Here is a 12,542-nt window from a genome sequence, read left to right on the forward strand (position 1 = left end):
GTATATTATAAATCTTGACAAAATTTTACTCTTTTGCCCTTTTTATGTGGTAAATAATTTTAATGCACATCATAACAATAATTTGTTTAATATACGACTAAACGTCATTCTCTGTAGGCTACTTAGTGCACCTGTGCATGTGTTATAAAATAGTAAATGATCTGAATTTGGAACCGAATGATTTATATATAGATTATTTTGTATTTAAACTTTTAAAGATAAGTTTAATTAAATAAATCTCTAACTAACATAGATCATTCCTGTTTACAAAAATTAATTTTTTAAACCTTTAATACACAAACCATATAAGCCATATAAATAGTAATTTACTTAACAATTTAAAATAAACTAAAATCAAGGTGTATTCATATACTGTAGTAACACTTTATGTTGTTGTATCTCATACATCAAAATACATATATATATACCTATATAAAGAAAACAAATAAACATTTGGTATGTTGTAAAATTGAGAAACACAAATCTCTACCTTGTGATGTGAGGGTTATTAAAATATAACACAATGTATTTAATTTTTTTTTTTTTTTTGTAAATAAAGATGAGCGTAAGCTAAAATAGATGTTCAGTTAAATGAAGTTTTTTACTAATAGATCTTTATTCAAATATCAACAACAGACAACAGAACAGCTGGTGGTTATGAAAAATAAATTGGTGTTTTACAGGAACAGTCATCTACAGAATGAGAAGGAAGTAACCACCAGATGTCTTTTGCACATTATTGAACTTAAATACGCTCTCAAACAGTATTCATGTTCAAAAAACCGAGACAAACAGTCTGTTATAAAACTATGTTTTTTAACTACTCAACCTTTCTTTTTTGTAATATATGGTCAAATTAGGCACAAATGAAGTCTTGAAGAAACCCTAAAATATCATTACAACAATATTAAAACTTGCATACCAATTAGTTAACAGAATGTTACTGTATTTATTAACTTTAAGAATCACATTCACCAAACTCACAAACATTATTTACACAGTAAAACTAATCAGCAACATAATGGTCCAGGTTTTTAGCACTCATCGGACACATCCGTCCCGGGGGTTGCGGGATGTGTCGTCATACTTGCAGTCGCACCAACTATCGTCTGCGGCTGCAGTGATACCAACCATGGACAGGTCCCTGCCACAGCCTAAGCCGCAACAGGGACTCTAACCTCATCCACCGCCGCCGCACGGAGGAGGGGGCAACGTAGACACGTTGTTGAAACCTCCAATGTTTCTTCTAGGTGGACGAGGTGGTCTGTGAACAAAAATAATTACACTTAATAAGGTGAGTATGAGGTGTCCGGAAAGATGTGCTCAAAGCAAGTTTGCTCACAGAAAGGTGCGCTTAAAGAGCGGTACGAATGGAAAGAAAAGGAGAGTGACTAAGCTTTGTGTAAGATTCTTTTAATTAATTTCTCTCCTGTTCTGTTCACATATAGATACAATAATGGCAATAAAATTACTTTATGGTTCTGATAGTGTTCAATGGACTTTCAGTCTCTCTGAGTCATTTGATAATTTCAATGCATAATTTTGTTAAGTATTAAAGAGAAATAAAAATTTATCGGATATATACCTTCCTTATAGCGAATATGACATCATATTTTTGACAGATGAATTAGGGGTTTTTTGCTACAATACATATTGAACTTATCCAAAATATTAAAACAAACTGTCATGAGGATATTAAATGAAGGGGGTTAATCCAGTACTTGATTCCCCTTAAGATTTTTTAAAATTTACTATTATAAAAATAATGAAAAATCATTATTTTAAGTTGATGCGGTAGCTCTCTGTGAACTGAAGACTCTCTCACTCTCTCTAATTAATATCCTATTTCTACAACATTGAAAATATCCTATTGATATAGTTTACTGAGGTACTCTAGTTTTAGTTTAGTTTAATTTAGTTCAATATGTTTTTTTCGTCACGTAAAGACTAAAGACAGTCTCAGAAGTACATAGCATCAGATTGAGTTAAATACAGCGTACTGTGTCACACAAGTAGCTTTTGCTAGTACTGTTTATTCTTCCACTCTCTCAGCTCAACCAATACTTTGGTTTAAGCGCACATATTTAAAGCAAAGATAGAAGTAAACCTAATGCACAAAAGAACTCAAGGTATTCTTTTTACTTAGAATAAGTTTTACCACTCTTTCTTGTCAAGAAGCCATCAGCTCCTTTACCACCACTGCTCATTCACTGGTGAGGTGTGAGTCATCTTTACATCTATATGAATATCATTTTGTTACCGTGTGGATGGTGTCGTTTTCCAAAGAACCTATATATTGGTAAGCAACTCGTTTCTTTCTGCGACAGAGAGTGTTGCTATGATGGAAGATTTACTACTACATCACAGCAATCAAGTTGATAATCATGTCAATGTTTGTCAAAGCTGCACTTTAATGTGGAGTGAAGTTTCAAGTCCTATGAAATCCACTAAAATGTTAGAGGTAAAAAAAACCCCAATCTGTGTCAAATGTTTCTACAAATTCACACACACACATTCACTCTCTGCCACATTTAGGCCTAATGCACGTCATCCCGCCAAGCCAAAGCCATCTGATCGTGGTAGGACACATTCAGCACTGCCGCAAGTCCGGAACGGGATTTTAGGCACCTGATGGTGTAGGATAGGGAATTGCAAATGTGAAATGCTTTTACTATGTAAATGATGTATAAAAAACAGTTGTCTTGTGGCGAGGAAATTGGAAAGTTGAAGAGCCAGAGCGGATATTTCTTGCACCAATTTTGTTATCAAAAATTGTTGGCAAGATAATTTTGAGTTTTGGGATTGATATTCATAGCAGAATGAGTTATATTAATAATTCATAATTCTCTAACGTCACATAGTTTTAAGAGGATGTTTAAAATACGGCAAGATGTAATCATCTTGATGAAGATCATCCAATACCGGTAATCTAATACAATAAATTTTGAGTTTGTTGGGATTTTGTTGCCAAAGTGACGGTCATATCATTAACTACAGTATCACAGCACAAACATATAACATACAGTACAACAGTAGAGACTTGACCAATTAAAGTCTAATGTGAAATGAGTCTTATAATCTTCTTCAGTAAGATGCTATGGGTAAGATTCTTCAGTAAGATGTGAAATAAGGGTCGCAGTAAACTTGTTTAAACTTCTGTGTTTTCCTTGGTACATAAGATTCAGACCTTGACACTACTGTGTAAAAAGCAGTGTTAAAGCAGAAGTGGTAAAGCAGCAGATGACTGTTTCAATTCAAGTACAGTAACGCTCATTTCACATTACATTTAGTTTCTGTCGTTTGGTGAAAACCCGTACTAAGCAAATTTTTCTAGTAGTGTGTAGAAGTGGCTGGGAGCTATCACATTACACAGATCTGGCAACAGCAAAGAGCCTTGCAGCTGTCCACTGCAACTTAATCTGAGGGTTGTCTCACTGTAGCCAATCATGTGGGTCATGTCAGTCACTTACAACTTTACACTGTACAGTTTTAACTGGACTGGACCCTCTCCATTAGCCAATTGACAGACTTGCGTCCATGACTAATATAGACGCCGATCCACTAATTGTATTAATCTTGGGTTTAAAAGTAATAAGTATTAATCTTATCGCCTTTCGTATATTGGGTCACCATGGAAGACCCATTCATCTATTGCTGGCAAACTGAGAATTCCAAATAAATTTTTCTCCCCATACAGTCAGCAACTGTGTAATGTGAAAGAAACATAGACATGGCATAGAATTATGTACACGGTATTTAACCGGACGGCAAAAACCATAGTGTAAAAAGAGCATAAGAGATTAGTGTAATGCCATTTGACTTTACTTAGCAAGATCAACTGATTCTCTATCCAGGAACATCAAACCAAATGTAAATTAAACCTAATGTACCAAACCAAACCAAACTTAAACTGGCTAAAATGTCAAATAATTTTCAAAAATCACTAACTTATCCATGTATTCATGGAAAAGTCAATGAAAAAGACTATTTAAAAAATTATTGGTATATAGTAACTTTACTTTTTGTCTTTCCACCAAGATTTACAGTATAAATAAATATAGTTAGATATCAATTTGAAAGGGCTAGCATTTGCACATACAATTAACGAAATATTGTTGAATCTAATATAGGCTATTATTGTATGTACAGTATATAAGTTATTCAAATAAATAACATGATAGAATGATTCAGACAACTAAGGTACTACCTAGGTAGGATACAAAAGTACTACTCTTTAAAAAAACGTGTTTAATCGCGAACACAAGTAACAAAATCTTACCTAGTAAGACCATAGACTAACCAACACAAGTAGACTTCTCATCCCATTGTAAATTCTGAAGCTAGTTTTTTGTGTATAGTTCATGTACGTCAACACTTCTCGCTAGTGTAGACACAATTTTTGTTTCCATTATTTTAGGGTTATTTTGATGATTTTTGCTTTACTGTTTGGTTATATTGCACTAGGAGACCACTTATTGTTTTTATTTGGTTAAACAAGGTTTTAAATGACTGAAAAAACAAAAAACAAATATTGTAAAACACCACGACCCCTACAGTGCGACGTACAAAACTAACAATAAAATTGGCTTCAGCTGTTCCATAAGGATAAGAAATCTACTAAGGGAATATGATTCATCTATGGTAAGACTTAACATTCAGTAATGTATCAGACTTTTTTACTTAAATTACAATAATTAAAAAATTATTTATACTATTAAATGCATATAAAAGGAATGTAAAACTTGATGGTTTCAACAACTAAGTGACTCATCCAAATCGGCAAGAGCCCCCCGAACAGCCTCGATTGGAACATGGACGAAATCTCCTCAGTCTGGGAAACCGTGGTGGAGCAGGGGGTTGTCTGAAACATCCACCCCACACCTCTGTAGCTTTACTCTTCAGTTTACCACAGAAAACACACAAGGAAGAAACAGTTTTTCATCAAAAGCCAAATTTTTTTAACGAAGTGACTTCTTAAAAACCCCATTTTTATTTTATACTTTATAGGAAAATCGCAATACGCTATAAAGAAACAATAAGGAGAATAATAGTTGAACCATCAATTAGTTATGATAAGTTTTATAAGTAAATTGTTTTAATTGTTAACATTGAACAAAAAAGATTTAAGAACCTAGACTAAAAAACTTAAAAAAATTATGATAAACAATAATACAATTAATTTTAGTAATAAAGTTACTTCATTAGGTCTAAATTCGATTTAACTAAAAGCAACACTTGTACAGTAAACATTCAACAATATTCAATAAACAAACATATGCACATTCACAGACGAGCACACAAGACAGTTTATCTGTATCGTGCCACGGTAGCTTGCACTCGTCCCACGTCTGCTCCTGAGAAGGAGTCCACTTCTTTGCCGTTCTTGAGGAACACAAAAGTCGGCATTGCCCGAACATTGTACTTTGCCGCAATAGTGTCACACTCGTCAACGTCTACCTTCAGAAACATAACTTCCGGAGTTTGTGCGGCCATTTCATCAATCATGGGGGAGATCATCTTACAAGGTCCACACCACTTTGCATGGAAATCCATCACAACAAGTTTGCTGCCTGCTTCTTTTAACTTCTCTGCCAAGTCTCTCTGGCTCGTCACGTGGTGTGGTTCGGCCCTTTTAAACACCACAACACAAGTTCAAACTATCGTAACTTGGTAAAATGAGACTTATTTACAATATATTTATCTGAACCCCCTTTTCAACATGGAGTTATGTAGGTACTCGTAGGGCTTAATGACACAAACTTACAATTTTCTCATTAAGACAAAACAATTTTTCAGAGGGAGGATATAAATAAAAGGTCAAAAAATGTTGTTGGTTTTTAGGGTGTAGACTCAAGAAAAAACTGGAAGCAAATGTCACGAGTAGGCTATAACAGGATTTAGTATATATGATAGGTTGGTTATCAGAACATAGTCTGAATTATATTGATATAACAGGATTTAGTATATATGATTGGTTAGTTAACAGAACATAGTCTGAATTATATTACATTCATATCCAAAACTTAAGTCTACATCTACGCACGTGAAACTCCATAAGACTAAAAACTGCGGTAGACATAAGCCCCACTGACCTCAGTGGCAAATACAGAACCAACCTCTTTACCCCGCAATCAGTTACCAGTAGGTATTGTTAAAGCAATAGATTATTTGTTATTTATTGGTAGATGAGCGATAACTGCATTTTTCCTCCAGCACAGAGACAGCATCATGGATCAAATTCAATTTTGGTTGTTACTTAGAGCAGTATGTTTTTTAAATATGATTGAATAAAAACTAGATAGAATTCAGCTATATATTTACAATCAGGAACATAATTGATCAAATATGTAGGCCTAATTAGGTTATGCAAAACTAAGGAATTTAATACACAGCATACATACCCTCCACCGCCGCGTCTAAAGTCTTGTGTGTATCTATCTCCTCTTGAGTTGGACCCTGGACTGATCAGAGTGCGGAAACTAAAAAGTATAAATAAATAAATTAGTGGTGAACTGTGAGAATTGTTTGCAGTTTACACAAACATCAGGGTTTAGAACTGAGAAAACCTGCAGCTGATTAAACCGCTTACTTTGATCCTTCAATCATGGCCATTTAGGCCTGATCATTTTAGTCTGAGCACCTTTAGTTAAGTAGTCTACTTCCTATTTTCCAATCCAGAAATTATAATCTTTAACAATATAATCTTTTCTTTGATATATCACTATTCCATCTCACTCATCTTATCATGCTTGAGTACGTTAACAGAATATTTTTCAAAGGTACCTAGAATGACAAAGTAGTTAACTGTATAAAAAGGATGAAAATATACTCCTGAACTAGTAAAAAACCGTTAAGGCACCTACCGTCACTGTAGAAGAAAATCTATTTTTATAGATAAAAGTACAGAGAAAAACCAACTAGGCTACTTTAAAAACTAAATTCTTGTAAAATAATCTTTGGTCCTACTAAAGAAATAGATAAATATGAACAATTAATTTTAAGCATAATCAAAACCTTTTCAAGGAGCCTCATGTAATCGCAGAGGCTAAAAGCAGGGGGCTTCAAAGGACGGTCCACATCATTAGAAGAGACAAAACAAACACAATATAAACTGTGGAATTGTGATCTGATGGGGAGAGGACCACGAGGGAGACCAAAGAAAATATGGAAGGGTGGAAGTTGATGAAGACACACAAGAGACAGGACGGTGTGGAGGCAGTGCGTTGGTGAGGTCAAGTACCACTTGGGGTATTCTTTGGTAAAATATTAATAACTTAATTAAACTTAGTAACTTAGAAATAAATATTGAACTTAGAATAGGCTATATGAATTTGAACTGATGGTGTTTTGGCCTCTGGGGACAAAAATTAAATCGGTTCCATGTCTTACCACGAGACCTAAGGTAGTAGCTAAAAATGAGCGCCCTATATGTGAAATTCGCTAAAATGGTCTAGGCCTAGTTGAAGGTTATATTTACTATCATGTTTGGATCTTCAATACTTACAACATGAAGAAGAAATTGAGGATACCCCAAAAGAAGGCAGTAATCTTTGCCAAGCCCCATGGCTGCTTGTTGGCTACTTCTCCACCTGAAAAAGGATAAAAGGTTAAATCTTAGAGTACCGGTAGCCGACAAAATAACATTGTAAGCCAAGTTGAATACAGGAGTCCACACTATGAAATGGACAGTGGTGCACTTGAGGGAAAGCTTGTAGGGCCTACCTACTCTTGATTAACACGTGACTTTGTCATAGCTGAATTAGGACTAAGCTATGCATATTTTGCTTATCAGCTTGTTTAAAAGCTAAGTTAGTCCATTAGAACATTATATATTCCTAACCCCGTGCCCGTATGAAGGACGGGTACTCTGCTAGAAGGTTGTTAACTAGAAGAAAATTGAAAAAGTTCCAGCATAAAATCACAAATAATAAGTTACCCTTGTGAAATGTGTTTGAAGCAATGTGCTTTTTCTTTTAATCTCTTGATAATAACTAGTTCTGGTAAGTTAGGTCTACTTATTTAAAATGACTATTTGTTAGAATAGACTTAAATAATAAAACCAACCTATCTTAAGAGGATCGAATAATAAATGAAAATATCCTAAATTGAAAATTTAACTATTAGACTATTCTAACCTATTGATTTTATATGAGCGATTTGAGAATATGAATAATACTCACTTGAAAGGACGTAAGGCATGTTAAAAGTTTATGTATCCAAGTTAATTCTGAGTAGAATATACACAGATAACAAATCAAACACACCAAACTCAAAGTAGATTAACACTTTTTCTCAAATAATGTCTTGCTTGCATTACGTAGCACTTCTCTATTTTGTTGACAATGAGGACTACTGTGGGAGTGGGAGTCGGGAGTGACAGGGAGGCGGTGGGGCACACGGAAGATTTCTCAGGTGCCGTTTGACGTCACTAACTGCTGACGTCACTAACTGCTGCGTCTGAAGAAACAGACAATTTTATAATTTTCTATTATTAAATTAAACTAACATAACCTAACCAAACTAACCAAACGTGCTGATAATGGAAAAATCTAATAAAGGTTTACTAATTTAAAAAATAGTTTTGTTCATAAAATACAATTATAATTGCCTAAAATTTAATTTTTTAATTATAAAATTAAACTGTCATAACCTTACCAAACCAACCAAACTTGCTGATATGAAAAAATTGTTGATAAAAAGTTAGTGCCGCCGGCGGAATTCGAACCCGGAACATTCGGAATATCAGCCCGCAATGCTATCCACTGCACCACCGAGGCCCATGGCTCAATACCGTATCGTTGCGGTATTGGTGTTCCCTCAAAGTGACGTCAGCAATTAGTGACGTCAAACGGCACCTGAGAAATCTTCCGTGTGCCGTTTCGGACAGGGAGGAGGGAGAGGACTGAGAGGAGTCCAGGAGTCCAGTCCAGTCTCAGTGACGACAGCGACAGCATTTCAGCAAGACAGGAATCAAGGAATCAGACATTTATTTTTCCTCCTTGCCGATAAGGTGGTCTGGATGTTTTTTCCCATGATACTTCAATGTTCTTTGTGTCCATTAGCAAAAACAATCTTATTTTCGAAATAAGTCAATAGGTGAACAAGTTTTTTGTTAGTAAAAAACATAGATGTGGTATGTCGTAGAGATGGGCGTTATTTAACGTAACAGGGTAAATAACACTGTTAATAAATTGTAACCTGTTATCAAGATAACACGTTACTCAGAATACCCTGTTATTTTTGTAACGCTGCGCTCATTGGCTTATGAATTGATCTCCTGTACCGGTTCCGTCAGGATCAAAGTCCTGAAAGCAACAACAAGTCTTTAAAATAATAAAATGTGAGAAAACGTTCCATTCCAGCCGGAATTTAACGTACACGAGAACTGTACATATTGTGGCAACATTAACACAAACAATAATTATGGAAAAATTGGAACGAAACGTCCAGCTAGGTAACACCCATGCTAGAATTAAGTTACAGTATATCCGGGCCGAAACGAACGAACACGGCCAGTAACATGGTAGAGCAATAACACCCAGCGAGAATTTCGTCACATTACGGCCAAACTGGAACGAATAAACCAACCGCAGAGAGTAACGCCAAGCTGGAATAATAACGTTACAGCCCAGCCGAGCCAGAACGAACATACGGCCAGTAACAGGGTAGAGCAATAACACCCAGCGAGAATTTCGTTACATGGCCACCGAGCTGGGGCTGGGATGTCACCTGGATGTCACGGTGTGGTGGGGGAGGAACCACTGAGCTAAAATTATAACTGGAGGTAGCACTGCCATGGCAGAAGTCTGTCAAAAGCGTGTCGCTGATTTTGTTAGGTTGGTATAGCAGTAAGTTTTCTTATCATAGCAATGACATGGCTTCTTATAACTAGGTTGGTATAGCAGTGAGTATTTTTGTCATACTTGAATACTTTTAATACTTTAATAATTTTCTTTGAAATGGCGACCATACAAAGTGGGTATTTTAAGCCAAGTATAATAATAGTTATAGCAATAATATGGCTTCTTATGACACCAGACTCACGCAAACATGGCGGCTGGCGACACGCATCTTTGACATTCAGTGCTACCTCCAGTTAGAATTATAGCTCAGTGGGAGGAACGGACCGGTAACAGGTTACAAAATTAACAGGTTACTGTAACCTGTTACCAAGTTGTAATGGAACGGTGTAACGCGTTTCTCAAAAGTAACGGTAATTCCCATCTCTAGTATGTCGTGGTGCGTGTTGTTTTTTTAGTTATAAGTGGGATTCAGGATTCTAAAGATTTGACGGATTTCATGAAATAGAAGGTTCAGCAGACGACATCAAAATCATGACGTATGACGACAACAGGAATCAACGTCCAACCAAACTAACAGCATAGATAAAACCATAGACTAAACAGTAGGCAGAAGACGTCCAACGGGAACGGGATATCATAATCTATGAAAGTGAAACCATCCAATCAGTGATCACCACTGAGATATAGCTCAGTGGTGATAGCCTTTCATTTTCCCTTGGGTTTTTCTTAAGTCTTTTTCCTTCCAACTTGGTCTTTGTCATTCTATAGAGTACCAAAATCATCTGTTATAATCGTTCGTTAATTACAATGCATGTTATAAAATTAAAAAAAAAAAAACTTCAACATGTTACAGGAAACCAATTGCTTATACGGACACAGGACTACCCGTATATATCAGTTTATTTATTTATTTATTACTATTGTTATATTTCTATTGTAGTTTATTATTATTGTTATATTATTGTCATTATTTTTTCCTGTTGTATTAATTGAGGGGTTGAGAGGCCAAGGGAGATATGTGACTTTTTAAAAAATGTTGTCATGGTAACGGGTTTTGTTAAAAAAGGGTGGAATTTCAACAAATAATTCATTTATATCCCTTGGCCTCCAAACTAAACACCTAAGAGTTGGAAGCCAAGGGGTATAAGTGAATTTATTTTTATTTTTATTTTATTTTTTATGACTCTGAAAAAAATACAATGACATTTTTTAAAAAGTCACTTATCTCCCTTGGCCTCTCAACCCCTCAATTATTGTTGCTATTGTATTTGTTGCTGTTGTTATTTGTTGTTGTTGTTATTATTTTTGTTATCTTTTGGCTAAACAATTTTATTCAATGTTAATTATTACAAAGATTTATCATTGTTAGTCAACATTTGCTCAGGTTTTAGTTTGTTAATTGTTCTTGTTATCAAGTTACTCTATCAATTAGTAATCTTAGGTCCCATTACACATGTTTGGCTTGACCCTTAGTTATAATAACATTGAATAAGTATTGTAAAAAAAATAATTGTAAATTAGTTTGTTTGGACCGTTGGAAGCAAAATAAATAAATAAATATCTGTAGCCCTGATACGGGCAGGGCCGTGGCAAGGAGGGGGCAGGGGGGGCGATCGCCCCGGGTTGCAGATTTTCAAGGGCGTCAAAATTTCAAAAAATGATAAATCTTATTATATATCAATTTGTTTGTAAGAAATGTTTAGATGATTTAACTCAATGAATATTGTTGATTTCTATTAAGTTTTCATAGGTGTAATTCATATATATAATTAATTTAATGACGTAAACTAAAATACATAACCAACACAAGTAGACTTCTCATCCCATTGTAAATTTTGAAGCAAGTTTTTCATGTATGTGTCACAAAGGCACTAGTGTCGACGAAACATTGTTTCTATTATTTTTAGGTTAATTTCTTGATTTGTTCTTTACTGTTTGGTTATATAACAACAAGTTATTGTTTATGATTAGATCGTATTATTTGGTTAAACGAGGTTTTAAATGGCTGTAATAACGGAAAACAAATTGTAAACAAAACACGACCTCTACATAAACCGTACAGAACTAACAATAAAATTGTCTTCAGCTGTTCCATAAGGATGAGAAATCTACTAAGGGAGTATGTTTTATCATAGACTAACCAACACAAGTAGACTTCTCATCCCATTGTAAATTTTGAAGCACGTTTTTCGTGTCTAGTTCATGTACGTGACACAAAGGCGCTAGTGTCGATGAAACTTTGTTTCAATTATTATTGGGTTAATTTCTTGATTCGTGCTTTACTCTTTGGTTATATAAGTAGGGTACAAGTTATTGTTTATGATTAGATCGTATTATTTGGTTAAACGAGGTTTTAAATGGCTGTAATAACGGGAAACGAATTGTAAACAAAACACGACCTCTACATAAACCGTACATGGACTAACAATAAAATTGTCTTCAGCTGTTCCATAAGGATGAGAAATCTACTAGTGGAGTATGTTTTATCTATGGTTTTATCTATGTTATTACCTAAGGGAGTATGTTTTTATCTATGTTATTACCTAAGGGAGTATGTTTTATCTATGTTATTATTACGTTTTATATGGTTTTATCCATGTTATTACAAGGCCCCATTAGAAAAACGTTATTGTCATAGTTTTCCAGTAGTCCTGTCCTATTAGCGAACTCCTTACTCTATGCTATTGTTGTCGGAATTTCGAGTGCGAGTGCGAGTGTGGAGTGTGGTTGGTTGGTCGC

At 34.9% G+C, this 12,542-nt stretch overlaps 1 protein-coding gene across 2 annotated transcripts; it reads right to left on the reverse strand.

Annotated features, from left to right (window-relative positions):
- Nucleotides 1–330: 330 nt before the first annotated feature.
- LOC128995328 (thioredoxin-2-like) lies at nucleotides 331–8,333 on the reverse strand. 2 transcript variants are annotated; one of them, XM_054420315.1, is made up of 4 exons: nucleotides 8,181–8,333; nucleotides 7,505–7,589; nucleotides 6,402–6,479; nucleotides 331–1,264 (listed from the first exon to the last, which is right to left on the reverse strand). In XM_054420315.1, the coding sequence occupies exons 1-4, from the start codon at nucleotides 8,197–8,199 to the stop codon at nucleotides 1,180–1,182; spliced, it is 267 nt and encodes an 88-aa protein (XP_054276290.1). In that variant the 5' UTR covers nucleotides 8,200–8,333; the 3' UTR covers nucleotides 331–1,179. The 2 variants fall into 2 exon arrangements, with proteins under 2 accessions (XP_054276290.1, XP_054276289.1); XM_054420314.1 differs by lacking the exon at nucleotides 331–1,264 and adding an exon at nucleotides 4,876–5,629 and having other exon boundaries at nucleotides 8,181–8,330.
- Between the last annotated feature and the right edge of the window lie 4,209 nt (nucleotides 8,334–12,542).

This window comes from Macrosteles quadrilineatus, unplaced genomic scaffold, assembly GCF_028750875.1.
Source record: "Macrosteles quadrilineatus isolate MER2022 unplaced genomic scaffold, UCM_ALF_1.0 Scaffold_5__1_contigs__length_97177068, whole genome shotgun sequence".
Lineage (NCBI taxonomy): Eukaryota > Metazoa > Arthropoda > Insecta > Hemiptera > Cicadellidae > Macrosteles > Macrosteles quadrilineatus.

What these genes read in the sequence shown, in the direction of transcription:
- LOC128995328 (XM_054420314.1), bottom strand. An exon ending in CTCAATTTCTTCTTCATGTT is followed by an intron (nt 6,480 to 7,504) that starts GTAAGTATTGAA and finishes TATACTTTTTAG; the next exon opens with TTTCCGCACTCTGATCAGTC. An exon ending in TTTAGACGCGGCGGTGGAGG is followed by an intron (nt 5,630 to 6,401) that starts GTATGTATGCTG and finishes GGTGTTTAAAAG; the next exon opens with GGCCGAACCACACCACGTGA.